General features: G+C 40.4%; 1 protein-coding gene across 1 annotated transcript in view; it reads right to left on the reverse strand.

The window, feature by feature from the left end:
- Positions 1-869: 869 nt before the first annotated feature.
- JPH1 (junctophilin 1) overlaps positions 870-23,745 on the reverse strand; it is a 79,975-nt gene continuing 57,099 nt past the window's right edge. The window contains exons 3-6 of the mRNA XM_048508062.1: positions 16,225-16,343; positions 8,315-8,940; positions 3,293-3,388; positions 870-3,138 (exon numbers count right to left, since the gene is read on the reverse strand). Coding sequence (XP_048364019.1) covers positions 3,308-3,388; positions 8,315-8,940; positions 16,225-16,343 — 826 coding nt within the window. The 3' untranslated portion in view covers positions 870-3,138; positions 3,293-3,307. The remainder of the gene's footprint in view (positions 3,139-3,292; positions 3,389-8,314; positions 8,941-16,224; positions 16,344-23,745) is intronic.

Below are 23,745 nucleotides of genomic sequence, written 5' to 3' on the forward strand. Positions count from 1 at the left end.
GTAGCAGAGGGCTGGACTAGATGGACTCTGGTCTGATCCAGCTGGCTTGTTCTTATGTTCTTAAGTTCTTAAGCTGGGAGAGGGTGTGTGTGTGTAGGGGAAGTAGGGGGAGGAGAATATTAGCTCTTGGGACTACTAAGTATCATGAGGTCTGTGCCTTTAAGAGGGGCAGAGTTAAAAGAACAAGGAAACTGGCCCAATTAGACTACCTATACTCGCGTATAAGCCGAGTTTTTCAGCCCTGTTTAAAGGCTGAGAAAAGCCCCCTCGGCTTATACGCGAGTCACCATTTTCTAGCAATCACAAGGAGGCCAGGGGTGGGGCCGGGACAATCTCACTGCTGCTGGGAAGCCACTTGTTGCTGCCCTCCTGGGAGGGTTAAGGGAGAACCCTGAGGTACCCTGGCTGGCTGGGCTTGTCAAACCCTGGGAGGCAGAGGGAGCTCCTTATTTGGGCAGTGACATCAGAGGGAGTCACTGCCCAAATAAGGAGCTCCCTCTGCCTCCTGGCTTCCCACCCTTGGCTTATTCCCGAGTCAATAAGTTTTCCCAGGTTTTGGGCAGTAAAATTAGGTGCCTCGGCTTATACACGGGTCGGCTTATACACGAGTATATACGGTAACTGCTGGACTGCCTCCTGGTGTGAAAACAGATGAAATGTGAGGAGACCACACTTCAGCCCCACCACGCAGCTAAAAGGCTTGAGGCATGTGTTTCAAGAGTAATGGGCCAAAAAGTAGCTTTTATGTAAAATAAGGAGGAAGGCTCAGCATGCAAGTGAAAACACACAATATTCCCTATCTATTTTTCATTCTCTGAATGGGGAAGAAAAAGAATGCTTTATTTATAATAAAAAAGAAAAGCCTTCTGCACGTTAGTAACCAATTACTTTTTATTAGCTCAAATACAGTTATGAAAACTGTACATTATCTATTTTGGGTTCCAGAATTATAAATAAAGAAGCTCATTAGATAAAGAGTTCATTCACATCAAGAAATTTTAAATAGACAAAGTGACATATCATTAAATACACTGGCTGACTTATCAGCTATCCAAAATATAGTGTACAGTATAACAGCTATAAATAGCTTTTTATGCAAAATACAGTTGTGCACATTTTAGAAAAATACCAACAATTTTTGATTGGAGCCTTTGTTTTTAAAAAATATTATAAATCATACATAAATAGAACTAACATTCTCACTTAAATTTATAAATGTTTTCAAAAGCCATATTTAAATAATTTAAATAAACATGTAATATTTAAATGTCAGTTATAAAATTAGTTTAAGGAGTAAGTGGGGTAAATTGTAGATAATAGTGTTTATGACATCTTGTCATATTACAACATAAAATTTGATTCTCAGTTAAGAATTTATAGATTTAACAGCAAAACGTGATTTAAAAATACATAGGAAAGTTGTTAAAATGTTCATATGCTGTCTTTTTTGCTTTCTTCTCAGTTCTACACTGGTCAAATCCCAATATTCTTAACATACTTCTGCAAAAAAAATCCCACCATCATGTGCCTGGCATAGACTGCAGGAGCCAATCCATGCCCATTTCCTTCGTTGGGCTGCTCTTTACAATAGCTAATGAAGCTACCTATCTCTCTCCACAATAAACCATGCAAACAACCGTAACAATAATAATGTACAAACAGGATAAACCCCTGAAATGGTTTTTTCCCCCCTAAGAAATAAAACAAATCAAAATCCAAGCCCTTTTTAAACCCTTTGCTTCTAAATTTTAAGATGCTGACTTTCAAAGTGACCACACCATGTACAGTTTTCCTATACATAAACAAGCATGCTTTTGAGTTATGGGGGATACAGTAAGTACAAGGGGCAAAAATACAGATCACATTATCAACACACATGACAACAATTCTAATTAAGACAAATAGTCCAAAATGAAAAGTTGAGGCTTAAGTTTTAATTGGCTGAGGTAAGATTACAGACTCATTTTTAACAACATTAAAGGCATCAGACTGATAATCAGTCATTATTAACAGACTTAAATGCTCTACCTGAATGTATCCAACAAAAAGTCTGACATTTTCTTTTTTTTAAAAAATTATTTATTCTAAGTATTAATGAACAGCTTTCATTGAACACTCAGGCAAGACTTCAAAATACTAGTAATTTTTCATTATTGAAATAACACCCAAACCAATAATGACACAAGGCTTCTTAGACTATTTCTACCTCACTTTCCAAGTATGCTCATACAACCTGATGAATCTTGCAGCATTTTAAATAATTCTGCTTGCTACTATCACAAGGAAGATAATAAACAATGGCTTCAAACATAGTTGCATATTGCCTACTAAACCTTTATGTAAAATGACTATACCGGCTTAGGAAAAAAATGTTCTGAAGAATTGATCCTTCCAAGAAAAAAAAATCTATACTGCACCTATGCTACAGGCTTTATTTTTGAGTTTCTGATACAGAGTGAAAACTAGTCAAGTTTCCAGGCAGGTCTACATGACAATATAATGGCTGTACATAGGATTTAAATAAATAGTAAATGAACAGATTCATGCATAAGCAAATGAAACGCAATCTCCTAGAAAACTAAAAGGAGATCTTAAAAGCAGCAGGTAATGGAATAAGACTGGTGAGTGATGCTGCTAACTATTTCTTCTAATGAGATAGGAGTGAACACTGGAATCACTTCCACAGCAACAGAATCCTCTGACCACATTCCTCTGGCAGTCGCTTTCCCGTCTCCTCCACCAAAACCATCAGACGACAAAATAGTAAGGCAGCTGTTTGCTTCCATCAACAAAAGTGCAGCTCCGTACATTTCCAGTTTAGTCACACTCTCTGTTAGAAGAGATGGAGTAACCAACGCACTTCACTGGTTGGGCTGCTTCAACAAGCTTGTTTGTGCATCCGCGTGTTTTTTCCCCCATCGTGGCTGCTTGCTTCAGGTTTCAGAAGACCCCAAAGCCACATATCCTCAGCAGAGGAACTGTGCGGGGCCCTGCTGTTTTCCAAGTTTCATCTCTCTCGTGTCCCATCCTAATTCCAAGACTCCTTTCCCCGTGTCTGAACATGACTCGTGCCATTTAAAGGCTGATGACACAACTGCTGAGACCTGTGGGTTTACGCCACTAGTTGTCAAGACTTCACTGAAGGATTAAAACAATCAGATCATTAAATAAGCATTCTGAGTTACTTTCAGACATAGCTAAAATTGAAATGGGGCAACATTAACATTTGCAAACTGTTAAACTTTGTAATTCAAAATGGAATCGAATTTTATATGAAATATATTATTCTCACCTTTTTCAATTCCAATCAAGTTAGAAAATGGACAAAAAGAATGGCTAAACCAACATTCAACAGCATTACCAGGACAATCATGATTGAATTAGGACCCTGAAAATGAAATAAAATGGTTTCAGATTACACTCAGTAAAAAAAGGAAAATCTATTGCAACATGGATATGCTGCCTGAAATTTATTTCATAATCACAAGCAGAATTAGACTCTGTCTTTGTATTTTTACCATCTTTCTTGTATACCATCTTTTACCATCTTTCTTGTATACAAATCAACTTAAAAGCAATAGATGTTGCACCTTGTTTTAAAATTTCTCAGATTTCTTATTTTAGATGTTCCACTCAAGAGCCATATCGTTTTATAAAATACAACAAAAAAGTAAACACATGTGAGATTATGACCTGTACTGTATGGATGTAATTTAATGTACTGAACTGTTTTCCTCTGGATATCCATTTTTACAGAGCAAACAGAACAGTATTATGATTGCAAGTACTGCTATAGGTTCTTTGAAATCATATTCAGATGAAAAGTATGACAGGCTTCTTGGCATCCAACCTGTCGCAACTATTATTTATTTGTTCAACTAATACTGTAATACAGTTTAGAGGAAGGCTACAGTCTGCTTCCATGAAAAGGCACAAGCAGAAGTATCCCAACATTTGTCCCTCAAAAGACATGAAAAATTACCAAAGTACTAAACTTGGCCACTTTATGTTTTTCCTCGGCTGATGTTTACATTTTTGAATTTGAGATTATTGTATTGCAATAGAGATGTACGTGAAAAGGGAAGGAAAACACATTCACAAATCTAAACATTCAGCTTAACTAAAACATATACTTTAGGACTGTTTGACAGCAAGGACATTCTCTGTGTAGGACTATAGCTGAAGGCCACGCTTAGTCCATAAAATGATATGCTAATTGGAAAATATTAAAAGGCCACAAATGTCTTCTTAATTTCTACTTGTATATGACAGGAAATGTTATCTAAACTAAAGGAAACTGAAACCGGCATACCTCAATGTGCAAATTCTGAGGAATATGAGGTTAGCTCCTACACTAAGGTTCATTCCGCACCTGCAGAATAACGCACTTTCAAACTGCTTTCAGTGCTCTTTGAAGCTGTGCGGAATGGCAAAATCCACTTGCAAACAGCTGTGAAAGTGGTTTGAAAACGCATTATTTTGCGTGTGCGGAAGGGGCCTAACTGCTATAAGCACAATTTAAAAAATCCTAATATGACCAGCATGACAAAGTCTTCATTTCTCAGCTGAATTATGATGGGAGGTTAGGACACTGCAGTCCTAAGCAAAGGTCCATCCTTCTAAATCCACCCTTCTAAAGAATGTAATCCTGTATAGAACTGCATGACAAATGATGAACCTGTTTTGAAATAGTCCTGTCTACTGAGCAACATTCTATGTAAATTCCTGGCTCTTTTTAATATCAATAATTTTTTTATTTACTTACCACAGCTTCATTTTGGCACATGAACAAATACAATAAAACAGGAAGGGTGTTCTTGGGATTCAGATCATAAAATGGGATTTAAAAGACTTTTAATTATTTTAAAGACCTAGCTTGACAGTAGATTTTTTTGTTATCTTGGATTTGCAGTTTTCCCATTTGTTATCTCCCATTGTTAGGCCCAGACTATGTTATGCAGGGACTACTGGAAACAGACTCTGTGTGTAATAATGTACAATGTTAACCATCATGTCATTCTGGAGTCTGGCATGAAGAATTCCTCTAGCAGAATTGCAACCTGTAGGACACATCTGATTTTTCACAGGAACTATCCACATCAACTTCATGATGCAATAGTAAGTGATATGTTTTATGCCTGTAGCCATTTTCTCCAGGTGATGAGTGGCATTTGTAATGTGTGCTCCTGTCCTAAATTGAGGACAATGGACTTCTATTTCACTACTTGTGCAACCTGTACACAGTTTTTCCAGGTTGACTGATAAATATGTTTCAAGCACTGGAATTAAATGTATAGATTAAAATATAATTTTTTTCTCATTTCTCCATCAGGCCTGTCAATAAATAACAAATAATTTCAAGCCAAGACAGATGGGGCAAGTTACTTCATGGTATATCTAAGGCCCCTTCCGCACATGCAGAATAATGCACTTTCAATACACTTTCACAATTATTTGGAAGTGGATTTTGCTATTTCTCACAGTAAAATTTAGCTGCAAAATGCATTGAAAGTGGATTGAAAGTGAATGTGCAGAAGGGACCGAATAAATGAGTTTCTGACGCATTCCATTATACTAACAATCATTAAGCAAACTGCAGAGAACTTTGTTCAATTTATGAAATTTAACCTGTAACTCTGAATCTGGTTTTTAATCACGAATGGTGTGCCTCGAAATGCTTCAGGGAGAAGCACCATAAATAAGGCCTCAGTGCTCTGCAACAGCTTAAAATAGAAAGAGGCAACATTAGTCTCTGCATTCCATGACAAATCTGAACAGGTGGTATAAAGAAGCCATAACAGAAAAGCTCAGAACTGTCTCATCAGCTCTTATATAACAGTGAAACTTAATGCATACAACAGTAAAGTTAAAGGGGAAAAACCTCATTAAATAGCTAATTTAGAGAGAAAAGGACTAATAAACTCTGTGTTGCTGAACAGTGATATATCCAGTAAATATCAGGAAACTTTATATCAAAGAAGATCTGATCAGAAGAAGGCAAAATTAAACTCTGCAACAACAGTAGTTAAAAGCTGTAGCTTAGTGGCACAGAACTTGCCAACTTGAGATCTTGCCACTGCTAATGAAATGAGACAGTTCAGGGCTAAAGGGACTAGTCATAGGACTTGGCATAAATCAGCTCCCTTTGTTCAAAAGTGACATTTATTCCTGTTATTGCAAATAAGTTTTTTGCTTCAGAATACAAGCAACTGCAATGCATTTTAACTTCACCAATATTTGTTAAGCCAGAAATCATTTTAATATTCCAAGAATTTAATTCAAAATATTTTCTGGCTCTTCAGATTAATCCATCAAACCTTGGAAGATTATATCTCCAATAGCTTGTAGTTCTCATTTCTGCAGACTGGCATACAGGATGATCTGTTTGTTCTGAAAAGGCTAAGATAAGAGACAGAATAGGGAAGATCATATTCTCCCCTGTGGCTCAAACGATAATGGTGAAAAGAAGAGAGGAATACCACCAGACAGCATTATGCAAAAGAACTGTGCCAAATGGTCTCTATAAGGACTCAAATCCACAGGGAATCTGTTCTGCTGCAGAAAAATAATAAAGCATTTATAGGATATTTTGAAACTGAAAGACTTTCCTTTCCTTTGAAGCAGTTAAACAGAGATAAGAGTTATCACATTTGTGGCATATTTCATTTTTCAATCTGAAAAGGTAAAACACAAAAATGTACGCCAGCTAGATGACAGTTTTGAAATCTATACCCACACAATCTCTGGTCTAGTTTGAAATTCTGAGTTTTATCTCCCCTCCTCAATATCACACAATAAATTGTCATGCAAGTACAATTACTAGATTAAATCCCATACTACCAGAATCAGTAGACCCCCCCCCCCCCACATGCTGCCCCAGCATTGGAGAGGCAGAAATAATATTTCCTGTCAATTTTTCATGATTAATATAGGATTCAACCCAATTCATGATTAATATAGGATTCAACCTAATGTGCTTCACAGGACAGAATTGTCAAGAATATTCTGATTAACATTATCAAATTGCTTTGCCATACAATCAACATTAAGAAATTAGACATATATTTCTTCCTACACAGACATGATAGCCAAGTAGGAAAAAACCCCTCTTCTGTTAATCTGGCCAAAAATTAAGTAAAGGATATTTATATAGTTGTTTTCTCTAATGTTTGTAAACATTGGCTGTGGTTAGTATGCTCAGGTGTTCATGTTTTCCAAAATTCTCTTTACTGTGCTGTAAAAATGAAGGATTGGATTGAATTGCCTTTTCTCTGGGCACAGGAGGGAAGAGGAATGATCATGCCCATTTCTTCAGCCTGTGTTTCATGGGGCTTTTGTTCTGTGTTAAGTTCTGTGATGATACAGTCTTTTAGGGAGCTATCATATGGTTTGCAGGCTCCCTCTTTCTCCGCTGGAAAAATCTGGTAGCATCCAAACCATAACGTCTGAAACATCCCTAAGTGATTCTGTAGAGGATAACCACGTTTTCTGCTTGGTTGAGTTCATGGCTATACTCTTAATGCAATGAAGTAAGTACATGCTTTCTACCTGGCTTCTATTCTCTCCCCCACCACACTATCTTGTTGTTTCTCCTCTCACTTTCCCCCCTGCATTTTGGGTCCCTACTTTCTGCTTCTGTCTGCTCATTTTCTATCCCTAGCCTTCTGATTGCCCTTTCTTTTTTCTCCCCACTGGCAGCAAGAAAAGAAGAACCCATATTGGACTAAAGCTCAAATACTGCCAGCGGTCAGTCACTGCTTCCTCCCAGCACTCCCTTGTTCCCACAGCCCAGCTAATAGATCTTGGGGGTTACTAAGCACCAGCATTGCAACCAAAAAGTTATTAGTATTGCCTCTCCTGCCTGTTTCCTTTCCCCTCCTGGAGGTGGTGGCTTTGGCTGCTACCTCTGAACAATCCTGCTTCTCCTGGCCCTGCCAACACATCTTGAGAATTGCTGGTAACCCTCAAGATGGTGACTGAGATCCTGCAATGGAATGCTCTTCTTTCATTTGGGATTTAAAAACCTCCTTTGTCTTTGTTTCCAACCTGTGAGGCAGACCACTAAATTTCCTGAATTAAGATAGGAAGGGATCTGTTTAGATTTAAATGTACTGCTTATTATTTGAATCCTAAAAGCAACAAAATTCTAAATCAGCTGGAAAATACTGAAAATATTAAGTTGAAAAAGCAAACCCCACAAGTCTTTGACTGTCTGTCAAATAAGAGCATCACTGGCCATTAAATAGCTCACATACACACAGAGTTCATGATTTTTTCTGAATGCGGACTTCAGCTTTAAAACCATAGTACCTACCGAATTGATTTCTCGTTCCACTGAAGAATGGAAGTTGTTATTAGCTGGATTCTTTGGTGCAGTGAATTCAGGTTTCTTTATTGATTCTTTGGCATCTAACTGAAGCCCAGGGCTTGGCTTCGGAGCTGATGCTACTAGTGCAAGTGCCGAGGAGGATGGGTTGGCATGGCTTTCATCTTCCCCAAGCTCATATGGATACAATGTTGGATTCGTTTTCACATAGTAGCCATGATAATGATCATGCAACTCCCCTTTATCTGTGCTGGTAGGATTTCTGTGAGGTGAGAGCTTTGGCTGTTGTTTAACCAATATTTCTTCTTTCACGGGTGATTTCAAAGGAAGGGGCTTGTTAGCTACAGGAATTGTATTTTCAGTGATATTCTTTTTTTCTTGAATGAGTCTTTGTGAGGTGGAATTCTGCTTTTTGACTTGTTTTGCAGGAGAAGGCTCAGGAGAGTGTTGAGGACTCTGCCTCGGGCTCTCTTCTGGGGACCCAGGAGGAGTAGTTCCTTTTCGATAAAAATGAGGAGACTCTTTGGGTGAGGGTGGTTTTTCTGGAGCTTTTTCTTCAGGATTTTCCTTAACTCCCATACTCTCCTGAAATTTTTGCTTTACATAATCAGGGCCTGAAACAATTAAAACAAGAATTTGTTTAAATTATTGCAGGACCAAGGATATATCAATTGCATTTTTTTTTACCTGATGCTTTTACTCTTCTCCCTGTGTTTGCAACTATGACAGTTCACTTTTGGATTTATCAGTCTAATTAGATCCATGAAATAACAGCAGATTTAGTTCAATACTGGGGGTGTTGTTTTTGTGTAGCTCTTTACAAATACAGTTTTTACAATCCCACTGTTTTCCTACTTTGCGAACTCTGTCACTGTATGCATATGCTTTACACCAAAATCTGCGCTCTAAAACAACGTCAACCACGAGGACCAGATATCCTTGTTTACCCTATTTCATTCCAGAAAAGCAAAAGGTAAACCAATTCTGACAGGATAATTCCATATGTGTATCCTTTCAAAATGTGAGCCATGAATACCAAGTGTTATGTCAGGAGAGCCCTTCAAAAAGTGAAATGAGGACACCACTGAAACAGAACTTCAGAGTACGACCTCCAGGGGCTTTTAAACTACAACTTTTCACTATCTGGAATTGTCCTTACAGTGACATAGTCAACATGCTAAATCAGCTTTTTGTGGGTAGGTTCCAGAAGAAAATCACACGTCTGTTATAGCTTCCTTGAATTCCTTTCAGTTTGCCTGCATCTTTCCAGTACTGAAGTGCCCAGTTCCCAATGCAATGCCCATAGGCATATGCAAACGATGGACTATCACCTTGCTTCTCCATTACGTTCTTCCTTTGCATACATAGCCTAAAATAGCATTAGCACTTTTGCTGCTGTATCGCCTTTCAAATACATGGGCTGAGCCTGCAGGGTTTGGCAGTTCACTTCAATGGATGCAGGATCAGGTCTCTGATACAATTTGCTGACTCCTATCACCTCTAAGTTTGTTTCACAGCATTGCTTTTGATCAAGTTTCTTCCTTCCATTTAGATTTATTCTTTTTTTTAGCTTGCCAATTTAAGACAGATTCTGCAACTTCTACCTTTTCGAAACTACAACATGGACAAAAAAAGAGCCTAAACTCTTAGGCAATTATTCTGAATCACAAATCATATTTCTAATTCCAGTTGTGCTTCTATGCATCCCAGAGGACACTACCTGGAACCAGAAGAGTTCCTGAAGACAGGATTTCTATCTTAGACAGCCCAAACTCATATTAAATTTCAATATATTTCAATTTTCAGCTAATTTTTTTTACATTAATAACATTTTTTAAAAAAAATATTTTTAAAAACTTTTTTTTACTTTATATCAAAAATATTCCATTATTTTTAAAACTTACACTTGGCATAAAACATATACGTTAAGTACGTAGCCTTCAAATACTCACTTGTTTATCTACATCCTGAAATATCTGAAAAGCAGTTTTTTATACAGGTGAAATAGATTTCTAATTTTTACTACAGTCTTCTCTATATCCGGCCAACATTTACTCTAGCCACTGTTATCAAGCATAAAATACTCACTTGTTTATCCTTACAAAGTTAACAAAATGAAAAAGACAAAAAATCTAGAATTCACAGAACTAAAAGTCACTTCCTATACTTCGCGAGCTTCTAATTATCCTTAGGTTCCTATTTTTAAAAATTCATAAGGGAAAATCACAGAAATAATCCCTAGTCTTAAAGATTTGCAAATGAAATAAACATCTTCAGCACAAGCCCCAGCCAGTGTGAAGAAGTGGTTTGACCTGGGAGACCCAGATTCAAATCTCCACTTTGACATGTAAGTTCACTGAATGACTTTTGGGCAGTCATTCTCTGTCAGCATAACCAACCTTACAGGGTTGTTGTTGTGAGAATAAAATGGGGAAAGGAAGAACAAGGTTATAGGTTAGAAATGGATCTTCACTGGCCATAAAAGAGGGGTATCATCATATTATATAAAATAGTCATATATGGCCTAATATGTTGAATTTGGGCTAATATGTTGAATTTGCAGAATGACATAAAACAGCTACTTTTGCAAACTTGGGGGATCCCCCTGTGCCTGCAGAAAAATCTGAAAACCTTAGAGGCAGATGCCCATTTGAGCCCTGTGCAAGGCAGGCCCTAACCCCCACATGAGGTGAGGAAGGCAGTGCCTGGCCAACTGGTTAGGCAGGCTGATTCTTCCTACCTCCTTCCAAAGGACAGGACAAACAGTATGCCTCTTCCTCTCTCCTTCCCTCCTTTGGTGGGGGCATGGCCAGTGCACTGAGGTTGGAGCCCTTTTTCGAGTTTTGTACTTCTAGTAGTCTCATAATCACAGAATAGTTTTGAAAATGATATGAAGAAGATGAAAAGGACATAAATGGATTGGGTTTCCACTGTGGAGAAAGATGAGCTATAAATGAATAATAAATATAGCTGAAGATATGAGAGCAGGTAAAAGTTAGGTTAGTGGGTAGGTGAAGAAGAAGACTTTATTTACCATCAATGACCAAATATAATACAAATCTCCAAGTGAGTAGGTGAGAAGGAAGTGAAATAGGCAAGAGGGTGAGGAAAGTGAGACAGTGGGAAATGGGGTGCCCCCTCCCAATTCCTTGCAGGTTTCCCATTGTTTAACTGGATCCCCTCTACCAGGATTATAGAAGTGTAGAAAACTAAAAATAGGGAGGAGATAAAGGCTGGTGAATGGGAAAGGGCTGGCTGGTGAATGGGAAAGAGAGAAGGGAAATAGGAATGGGAAAGAGAGAAGGAGGCAAGAAAGGGGAAGAGGCTGTGGTAGGGGAAGGATGGGAAAGGAAATTAGATGCACTTCAAAAGTCTTGCTTGTAAATATCTAAATAACTAAATAAATGTCTGAAAAAAAACCCAATCCCAGATATCTACTAATCATACAACTGTTTATCTCCATGGGGAACATAACTGAGATACTAACATGCTAAAGAATACTACTGCTTTAATTCGAGAAACAGGACAAATTGGTCCCAGCACAGGTAGTTTGGGAATTAATGCTGCACTAATCCTCTATAATATTATTACAACACTGTCTGTGATACAGAGTTTGAAGTGGCAGGACCCTATATGTGATCTGATGGTGCATCATGCATGCACAGCAGGAACAGTTTGCTTTCAGGCTTTACAGATCATCATCACATACTTAGTTTCACGGCTGGAAATAGATTAAGAAAGATGGTAGTTGTCCTCACTTTGCATCAGTACTAAGCAAATTAATAGGGTATCAGTGCAACTGCCTATGCTCTTGATTTTACACAACAGTAAAGCACACAGGTACACATGCACACAAGCACAGAGAAGAAAGCCAGCACAGTGTAGTGGTTAGAGTGTCAGACTAAGATATAGAAAACCCAGGTTTGAATCCCTATGGAATGGAAGCTTGCTTTGGGTGACCATGGACTAGTCACATGTTCCCAGGCATCACTGTAGTCAAAACTAAGTGAAATGAATGCTTAATAGTCCCATGGGGATAGGGAGAATCTACTGGTGGGAGCGATGTGGGGCTGCACCAGAGGATTTGCTATCTCCAGGGCACTTGCCTTGGTGGAAAGGTGAATCTGTAGGTAGGCAGCTGCCGTGGCCCTCCCTGTTACAGAACGTGGCGCCAGCATCCCTGCAACCCTGCTGTAGTGGGGGCATGGTTGGGGGAGTAGCCAACATTAGTTGGCTTCCTCTCAGCCATAGGTCCTATTGTGCTGGAAGCTTCAGACTTACACCACTACAAAGGTGGTGTAATTCTATTGTCCAATGGGGACTTCCTGGTGGTAGGAAGGCTTTTTTGCATTTTAAGCCACCCCATGCTACTGGGAAGCCTCCTGGGGGCGGCGGGCTGGTGCAGCTGTGGTGTGTGGCCAGGTGAATGTATCTCTAAGAACAGCCAAGTGGATGAGTAAACAATAACCAACTCCCAGGCTGTCAGCCAAAACCTCTCACAAAAGAGGAGTAGAGTTTGAAACTAAAAGACAAAAAAAAATACAGTTAAAAAATTTCAGCAAGAAAAGACCTTGAAATTAAACCACGGAAGATAAAAAGGTAACATAAAAAGGATCTCAGCGATAATACAGCTCACTTCCAATGCCATCTTCCATGTCCTCAACAGAACAAACTGAGAAATAGCCAGTTCATTTACTGTAAATTCTGTGATAAAAGGTCCAGATGTTTTAATTATTCAAAGTTACATTTTTATGCCAAAAACATCTGCTTAAATAACCAGAATTTCATATGAACTGTTTCCTCTACTTGTCTGTCAGACTTGCTATAGAAACATAAAAGTGTATGTACTAGCTTGAATAGCATGTATTAAAGAACAGCAGATGACAGCCTGAAAATGAGTCAGTATTTTTGTATCATGAAAATACTGACAAAATATAAAAGCAACAGGACTGTGTATCGTATATGTCTAACCACATAACCTAAGAAGACATACAGAAGAAAAAGCCCTTACCAAACAAAGAAACACACAAAAAGAGATTCTTTAAACAAATGTAGCTCAGTGAATATAAAACAAGAACCCTTTTCACAGACAGACCTTGTAAGCAAGATTTCAATTAAGAACAAAATATTTATGACAGTTATAAAGAGAGATTTATAATAGATGCTGAACATGCTCTGGTAATACTCCCATACAAAAGCCTCTAATTACATCCTTGGTAGATGCTTGTTTCAAAGGACTGGTACAGCAAAGATGGGAAAGTACTGTCAATTGCATTATATCTGAGTGCTTTTCTTAAAGACTTTATTTTCTGAAAGAAAAAGAACTCTACATTCATAGTCTGATAGAAAAGACTACCCCCCCCCCCCCATTTACTGTATTTTTCAAAAGGGTCAGAATAACCAGATGAAAGTTAACACTGATATTTTAAAATAACACAATTCTAGAGGATTCATTTCTGTTTATCTTTTAGGGCAGGGTAAAATGGGAACTGGGAACATTTGGGAGTCTCTTTACCAAATAGTGCTTTGAATGAAACTCAGGATGCTTAAGGCAGTGCATATTAAAGGACAATGGGACATCACTGCACTGTGAACCCATGTGCACTGACGATTTTTCTTTGCTTTTGGCTAGAGTAGAATGTGTTTTTACAGCCTGGTACAATGCAGATCTTGGTTTTTCCCATCTTGCAAACAGCAGTTTTGATCCTTAGTGTAATCTGATGTGGAAGCGTATACCTCCTTGTATGCATGCTGGGTTGTCACCAATAATTAGATGACACTCAACTTATATCTTGCGCATTCCCAGTGCCAATCCCAGGGAGGATGCAGAAACCTTGAAGTGACGCCTGGAAGCAATTTTGGGATGAGGGCAAAAAAACTGAAGCAGAATCCTGATAAAACAGCAGTGCTGCCAGTGAGTGAAGGGTCACACCTGGGATTTAAAGTGTCACACATTCTGGATGGGGTTGCTGTCCCCTTGAAGAACAGGCCTTCAGCTTGGGAGTATTCCTGAATCCAGGATAAGCAAAGTCAGCTGTAGCCCAGAATACCTTTTCCAGATTTGACTGGTCACCAAGCTGCTGCCTTTCCTGGGCAGAAATGTACTCTATGTGAGGCTGCTCTCAAAAAAAAGTTTGAAATTTTTAATTGATGGAAAATACTGCAGTCATGATGTTGTCTGCAGGGGCATATCTGGGGTGGTGGTGGTAATGGGAGGGGTTTTGTGGCCTGGACTAATGGAACTAATGTTTTTGTATGTGTACTTTAGCTTTGGTTTTAATTGTTTTAATGATGTGTTTGCATTTGGTTTCAATTTTTTTAAAAAAGATTTGTTTTTATGAAGTATGTTTTTAATCTATTAGCTGCACTGGCGGTCCTAATCCAGGCAAAAAGGTTGAGTATAAATGTTATATCTGTCTACAAATAAGATATAAACCCTTTGGAAAGATTATGATGCATATTTCTTGGGCAAAGAGCTGTATGAGCTATGGAGAGGCACGAGCAGACATAATATCTAGATGCTGGTCAATTTAAAGCAACAACACACAAAGGTCTTTTAAAAAATTAGTGATTGGCACAAATGCCAATGACCAATGCCACTAGTTATTCCTTCTAAAATGTGTCCATACCTAAGTGTAAATTATTTCTGCTATTTCCACTATACCACGGAGGCTTGGGCCACTCACTGACACAGTATTGGCCTGAACAATCCCACAGAGTTGTTGTTGAGGATAAAAAAAGCCATTTGGCTCTCCACTGGGCAGAAAGGCAGAATAGAAATAAAGTAAATAAATATATTTTATCTGATTCTAAGCCTGATATTTTTCTTTTATTGAAATTTCATATCATCACCTGGTAACAAAAGGTTTCCCAGCTTTAGTTAGTTAGTTAGATCCTCCCTGTGTGCCTTACGCCACCCTGTGCCTCGAAACTGGGCAACATCTCTTAGAGACAAGAGCATGGCTTGCCACGCTCAAATATTGGCTGCGCATCTGTTTCAACCGTGATGCAGCCTCCTTGTCATATAAAGCCCTCAAGACTTCCTGTCACTCGGAATGGTGGGGCATTATAGAAACAAAAATTAACAAATTAGGCTATTCTTTGGATTATCTGGCCATGTTACCATCTAAAGAGACTTTCCAGCTTCTGAGGAGAAGGCTGTTTGACCAGGAACATCAGATCCTACTCGAAAAGGCTGCCAGGACTTGCTCTCCTTTAGCTCTAGGTATCACCTACACTGGTAACAAGGGGGCTCAATACCTGCACCAGATAACCGTGCCCAGGCTCTGTAGAGCAATGATGTTGGCCCGTTGCAATGCCCTTCCATCAGCCGTATCAACAGGGAGATTCACTAAAACCCTTACTACCAAAGGCTATGCATATGCAACGGGAACTGTGTAGACTCTATAGATCATATCTTACTTTATTGTCCACTTTACACAGGACCCAGAGTCAAATACCTGTAACCTCTGCTACTCAAAAAAGAGTATGCATCTGACTTGCAAAAGATTACCTTTCTGTTGGATAGCTCCAGTAGTGATGCAAACGATGCAGTCACCAATTTTTTGGATTTGTACATAAAACAGCGTTTTAGGAGCAAATCCTGAACATCAGCCTGTACATTTATTTTAGCTTCCCTCTACTTGGTTAAGTGGATCTGTGTATATAATGTTGTTATGCCAATAAAGGTTCCTTGTTTGTTGTTAGATCCTCCCATGATAAGTAGCATATCGGGCAACAAGTGCTCTCCAGCATTTCCAGTCTTGGGAGGCATTATACAAAGCCTGTATAAGTAAAAAGTACTCTTCTGGAAAGGGTCTATGTTACAAGTTCACAAGCTCATACTGAAACAGAAAACACCATTTCTGCGTAACTCAGCCAAACATCTCCAGCATTACCTGGTTGGTAAAAAGTTGGGGAAAGTTCTCTGGCGACTGCTCTGGCAACGTCACACTCTTGACGGGCAGACTGGCCAGCCTGATCAGCAGCATCGGCTTTAGCTCTTGCATGTGCAGTTCTGTAGAGGGCATGAAGGAGTGTTGATCAACATAAAGTCCTTTTTTGTTACTTACACAATATTTGTAACTCTGGAAAATAAATTATAAACCTACAACAAGGTCAAGGTGGGGCTCAAGAATTTTGGAACTAATTACTACAACCATTTTCGGAATCAAAATATTTCTATCAATTTTTGATCTGCTGAATATGCTGCACAAATCCCCAGCACAATTAGGCCTGCAAATATGTGATTCACCAAGTTGAATCCACTGCAGTAACCCAACAGTGGCTGACTAAACCTTTTAAAAGATCTAAACTAAGTGGAAATAATATTTCATAATAATGTAAGAAAGAGCCTACTGGAACAGACCAGAGTCCATCTAGCCCAGCACTCTGCTACTCGCAGTGGCCCACCAGATACTTTTGGGAGCTCACATGCAGGATGTGAAAGCAATGGCCTTCTGCTGCTGCTGCTCCCGAGCACCTGGTCTGCTAAGGCATTTGCAATCTCAGTTCAAGGAGGATCAAGATTGGTAGCCATAGATCAACTTCTCCTCCATAAATCTGTCCAAGCCCCTTTTAAAGCATAGTTGGAGCACGTCTTCCATTTCTCTACTGAAAAGCAACAGAAGGCAAACTTGATGCACCATGATCAGCACATGAATAGAATTCAGATCTAGGCAGAGGTTGCCCTGGGCGCAGCCCTGTGGGGGGCGCAGGTTTGTTTGCGGGATTTTTTGTATTTTCAGTGTTTTTCCATTTTTGGCCTGCAGAGGGCACAGTTTTTAGGCTAGCACAGGGTTAGGGAACCTGTGGCTCTCCAGATGTTCAGGAACTACAATTCCCAAATTTCAGGGATGTTTTGGGAGACTCTCCTGATGCTATCACCCAGGTTTGGTGAGGTTTGGTTCAGGGAGTCCAAGTTATGGACTCCCAAAGGGGGTGCCCCATCCCCCATTGTTTCCAATGGGAGCTAATAGAAGATGAGGCTACACCTTTGAGGGTCAATAACTTTGGACCCCCTGAACCAAACTTCACCAAACCTGGGAGGTATCACCAGGAGAATCTTTTACTGATACCACCCAGGTTTTGTGAAATTTGGTCCAGGGGGTACAAAGGTATGGACTCCCAAAGGGGGTGCCCCATCCCCCATTGTTTCCAATGGGAGCTAATAGGAGATGAGGCTACACCTTTGAGGGTCAATAACTTTGGACCCCCTGAACCAAACTTCACCAAACCTGGGAGGTATCACCAGGAGAATCTTTTACTGATACCACCCAGGTTTTGTGAAGTTTGGTCCAGGGGGTCCAAAGCTATGGACTCCCAAAGGGGGTGCCCCATCATCCGTTGTTTCCAATGGGAGCTAACAGAAGATGGGGGCTACACCTTTGAGGGTTCATAACTTTGGACCCCCTGAACCAAACTTCACCAAACCTGGGTGGTATCATTAGGGGAGTCTCCTAAAGATACCTTGAAAGTTTGGTGCTGCTAGCTTAACAATTGCACCCCTGTCAGCAGGCACCTCCCAAATTTCCACAGATTTTCCTTTTAAATCCCCCCGCCTTTGACATGGATTTAAAGGGAGAATCTGAGGTCCCCAGTTTAAACATTGCAAGTGATGCTGTTTCAGGGTGGGGGAGAATCAACCCCAAAATAGCATCACTTCTAATGTTGTTTAAACTGGGAACCCCAGATTCCCCCTTTAAGGTGGATTTAAAAGGAGAATCTGGACTCTCTAGTTTAAACACCATTGAAAATGATGCTGTTTGGGGGTGGATTCCAGCATCACTTGTTTAAACTAGGGAGCCCAGATTCTCCTTTGAAACATTGAAAGTGATGCTGTTTCCCCCAATTGGGGATACTGGATACAACACCATAAAATGTTTTCATAGCAGTAATAAAACATTTTGACAGCATTTTGAAAATGTTTTCAAAAAATTATTTCTGCTGTGTGGCATGGCTTATTGCTGTGCTCAGATTTGTGAGTTGGGGCATGTTCTATAATGTGATGGTGACTTTGAAACAACCTGGTGTAAAAAATCATTGCTTGGTCACAGTGGGGGAGGGTGGCTGCCCATGGGGGGTGCCAAACTCTAGTTTGCCTAGATACGCCACTGGGCGTAGCTACAAGGGGAGGTGTGTGCGTTGCATTGGGCACGCGCCTGGGGGGGCATCAAACTCAGCTTTTGCCGAGGGCTACAGTTTGCCTAGTTATGCCACTGGATCTAGGAGACAGACTTCAACATTATTGCAAATCTTATCCCTCCTATAAGTAGGACCAAATATACTCTAAATCATTATGATATTTTTGAATTTATTTTTGAAAAGTATCCACTGTAGGAAAAGGTTTAATTAGGCTTCTGGTCAGGCATATGAATTGGAAGGAGATGAAAAATAACCTAATTCGGAAAAAAGAGTTATTGCAATGCTGCCCAAGAAATGTAAGACCTTTATGAATGTATAAAAAGTTGTGCAAACAGATCCTAACAAATTCATGATTGTAGATTCTTAGTCTTCAGCTGAAAAAAATACCCTGCTGGTCTAAAATTATAACATTTGGGGCTGTCAAAGAAATGAACAAAAAATCTGTTTTTATAATGTGCTCCATATGCTGAATGTATATTCTAAGAGTCCTTCACAAATCCAGAAAATGTCAGTCTTTTTCTTTTGGATGCATACGCTGTGAGCAGAAGGATGGTAGATGAATCTCCTGTAGAACAGAGAATTGACCTTGAGGATAAATGTACGGTTTGATTGAAGGTACCACCTTGTCCTTGTGGAAGATGCAGAAACCTTTCCTGGCTAGTAGAGTTCCTAATTCAGAGACCTTTCAAGCTGAAGTCACAGCTGTTAAGAACAAGGTCTTCATGAGAAGCAGTTTAAGAGGAACTTTTCTTAACAGTTCGAAGGGAGTCTGGGTGACAATGGGCAGAACCACATCTAATCTTCATATAGGAAACCTGTGGACTACTGGAGGGGACATTTGAAGTATCTCTTTGAGGAATTACATCTAGTCACAGGGGCTCCTGCTACTTGTAGAACTATGGATAATATCCTTATTTGTTTGTCCCTGTGGAGTTATCTGGGGAGGTAAGGTATTGGCCAAGGGAAGACTGGGGAACGCTGTGCTCTAACTGAAATATATTATCTGTTGAAGCTGTGAGTTCATCCACTGACCCAGGAATTACTGCAGCCTTTCCCTGCAGCAGCCCTGGCCTGGCATCTCTGCTTTCCCTGTCTGGTGAACCAATCAATTGGAAGGACTGGAACTAGGGAGTCCTGTTATGGCCTGTGAAAGGAACCTCACTGTGCCCTCATTTGGTTGGGACCAGACCAAGAAGGTGTGTTGTATGAACAAAAGGGAGTTTGGGAGAAGGGCCTCCTGTTGTCCTTCTTTAGACTTCTTAGCATGGCCTTCTTCTTATTGCCGCTAAGGCATCACTAAACAATTAGAGAATCATTAAATTTTCTGCCTTGGAAAGGATATGTGATCTCTACCAGTTTGGAATGTAGGTCTGTTTGCCCCATCCAAAGCCACAAGGCTCATGGTAGTTGCTACAATAATTGAGCAGGCTGCAAAGGTCATAGTGTCTAGAGATACATCACTAGGAAGAAGATGGCCTTAAGGACATGATTTACTCCTCTGTAACTCTTCCACTATCAAGAGGAATAAGCTGGTTTAGTTATTGAACTCAGACAATGGAAACCATGGAGATGAGAGTTAACGTTACTGCTGCTCTTATGGCTAAGGCAAAGGTTTTTGGGACTTATGCAGTACAAAATCTACTTTCCTGTCTACTTTCCTGTCTAATATTCTCTCCGCCCCTCACTTCTCCTCCTCTCTCTCTCCCCCAGCCTCTCTCTTGCAGATGCCGCAGGAGAGAGTTTTGTTTTAAAAAAGAGACTTGTCTAAAAAAAGTTTTTAAAAACTCTCCTGATCATCAGGGAGGGCAGGAGCAGAGCAGGGGAGACAGGCTGGAGCCAGAAACAGACTCTGCTTGGGGTGTTCCTTTCAAAAGCCAACTCTGTTATATACATACATTGATATAACGATATGAGTGTTTAGAGAAGGAAAGCTGTGCTCATTGGAAATCACTCTGTTGGCAGAGGAAAATTAAATTTGTGTTAGAAGTAGACTTGCTTGCTGTGGGCAGGCTAGAAAGTATAAGCGGGGCGGGAGGACATTCATCCATACAAGAAATCTTGCTTCAATAGACATTAGACATTCAATAGACATTTCCCTTATTGCACAGCAGATGTTTTGTGCATAATTGGCCACTATCTTCCACCGTGTGATGGCTTCTGGATACAACTTGCAGTTTACTACACTGGGAGTCTTATCTAGATGGCACTCTTTGCATGGAACTTTCACTTCTTTAAACATAAATTGGAGGACAACTTCTTAGCCTTCTCTAGTTATAGATTTCCTCTCTTGACTCTATTACTATGTAAGTTCAGTCCAACGTACATTTCAATCAGCATGACAAAATTGAATCTTGAAAGCACAAAAGGAGAATTCAGCTACTATTAACTGGACCTTGTTGAAATATGAAACTGTAGATAAAAGCTGGATGCACTTTAAGTGCAAAGACTCCTCTCAAGGTCCATTCATACATCAGAGTATATTCACACAAATACAAGTTCTACTTCTAAGCTTTATGAATAACTCCTGAGGAGCAGATTTTTGCATTAGAAATACATTGAAGTCAGATCAAATACTCTGATTGTTTACAGTTTCATTCTTCCAGAAAAAATGTTTGTATATTTCTTTCGCTTTAGCTTCTGTTTAGCTGTTTAACCCTAATTTCTGCCATCTGCTCATACCAGACCACTGATGGGATATATTTCTATGACACTTCAATTAGCCCAGATGAATCTAACTGAGTCTAGATAAATAATGCAGCCCCAGTGATAGAACAGTACAAATCATACAGCTGACTTCTCCAGCAATGCTGCAAAAAAGAATGTTGGTAGCATGATACGGATGTACCACTTCTATATTCTATGCCATGCTTTGTGTGGATTACACTGTCCAGCAGATTAAGGCAATAAAACACACTAAATTCATTTTATAAGGTAATAATATCTGAAAATGTACAAACGTCAAGCGTAATGCTTTGTCTGATGAATAAAGTACATTGCTACTACATAAAATTGGAGATTACTGTGATACAAAATTCAATAGTATATTAAAGGAGGCAAACTCTATACTTTGTAAGGGAGAGGAGACAGAAAAGCAGGGTAATGTAAAGATGGTGTAAAGAAATGGTTTGAAATGATCATGCATCAATTTGATAAACTGTATTGCACAAATATTAAGCATCACAGATCACTATGTTTTTAGTTGCGCCAGTGTGAAGCAGCAAACATGGCAGAAAAACACATGGGCAGCCTCATCCAAAGGGAAGGGTGCCCAGATACAGCGCTGCAGCTGCTCCACCCCGCCATTACCAAGGGAGATTTCCAGATGCGTGGGAGGCATAAAACACAAAAAAGTCCCCTCCCGAAAGCCCGCATTGAGCTAAATGGGCTTGTGCCACTGAAAAGCTGGTGTAACAGAGGCAATGGCCTGGTGGAAGCCCACTAGCATTGGCTCCTCCCCCAATCTCAACTCTGGACCATTCCCATTTCACAACGGAGGTCCACAGCAGCTGTCTGCAGGCAGATCCATTCCTCCACTGGGGCAAGCTTTCTGGGGAGGGCCAACACACAGGGACAGCCCTGTGCAGCTCCCAACGGCAGATTTGCCCCCCTCCCTTTGGATGGGCCTGTGAGTCTGATAACTTATTTACCCTTATTTGCATTTTTTTTTGCTGCCTTGTTCATCAATAATGCCAATCCATTACCCAAGAAATAAATTTTTAAAAAGGGGAAACACATGGCTATTGTCAACCAACACAGATATATTTTATTGCAAAAAGCAGCAACGGAAAACACTGGATATGTGTAAGCTCCCCAACAAGCAGTATGTGTCCAGGCGCGGCCGTGGCTCCTGCCACTGAGCACGGACTTGCGCGTTCGGGCCGGCCGGTCGAGACATCAATGCGATCAAGGAAGAAACTGGGGACGGAGTGAAATGGGGCCAGGTTGAAGAGGCGACGGTGAGGCAGGGCGAAGGACGGCGTGCTGGGAGAAGGAGCAAGGCCGTAGCCTCGGCCGCACTTGGGGTGCAGCTGGGAACGTTCAACGAGGCTTGGACTGGCCTCAGCTGTGGAGAGGGAGGGATTTGAGGGCCGGAAGGGCATTTAAGAGTGGAGGCAATGACGTTCGGGAGTTGCTGCTGCAGCAGGGTGCTGGGAGGGGAGCTGATAGTGATGGTGGGGAGGAAAGAGGAGGGAGCGGCAAGGTAGGGCCAGGTGGGCAAGCGCAAGACAGCCCAGCCTGGGGGTTCTGGCCCAGTAAGGTAACTAGGCAGGGCGTGCCGGCCCTTTAGAGCCTGGGTCCAGATGCCAGTGAAACAACTGTGGCAGACCCAGTTCCTGCACTCACAGGGATAGGAAGGGAAGGCTGTGAAGCCTGGGACAGGCTGCCTACAACAGCAGGCGCCCTGTGGGCTAAACTGTTTCTTGGCCCCTTGGGCCAACTGGATAAAGACATCTCTGGGGAGACAAGCCCCTAGGACAGGGAGGCAGAAGAGGTCCAGGGCAAAGCTGTGCTCACTGGAAAATCTCCCTGCTCAGGCAGCAAAGCAAAATTAAATTCTTGCTACAAGTAGTCTTGTTTGCTGCGGGGAGACTAGAAAGCGAAAGTCAGTACAAAAAATCTTGCTGAGACAGACATTTGCCCCCATAGCACAGCAGATGCCTTGTGCATAATTGGCCATGTATTTCTCTGAATCAATGTTCTCTCAATTCAACTGGCTGCTCTATACCTATGACTCAATTACAAGTAATCTTCCCTTCCATGCCTAATAAAGGTTCATATATAAGTAATCTTCCTTTCTTTTTCTGTTGAGAAAAGGAACCTTCCCATAGCTACTAAAAGCAGCCTATGCAAACTCTTCGGATATGATATGTGACTTCAGATATCTATGATTAGGAAACCAATAGTGGCCATTGTGGCAGTTGATACAACATGGGCTTCTTTTCTAGACTCAGCAACACCACAAAGGTATTATTGGCACTCTGCTCTTTAGCACAGTTCATTCTTCTGGTAAGTGCAAGCTCCTACGCACCAGGACATTTATCAGAACTCTTGTGCGTCACATCTTTGTACAGAAAGTACTGACAGATGGAATAGGAATGTGCTGTTTCTGTCATCAGCGTTATGATTATAACCACACTCCTTATAAAAAGAACTTCTTTGGCGTTCAATTTTTTAAAATAACATTGGCATTAAAATATATTAACAGATCACTTTGGGAATGTTAGAATACTTTGCACATGTCACTAACGATGGATCATCCAGGAACAATTCTTTTA

Source organism: Sphaerodactylus townsendi, linkage group LG09, assembly GCF_021028975.2.
Source record: "Sphaerodactylus townsendi isolate TG3544 linkage group LG09, MPM_Stown_v2.3, whole genome shotgun sequence".
Lineage (NCBI taxonomy): Eukaryota > Metazoa > Chordata > Lepidosauria > Squamata > Sphaerodactylidae > Sphaerodactylus > Sphaerodactylus townsendi.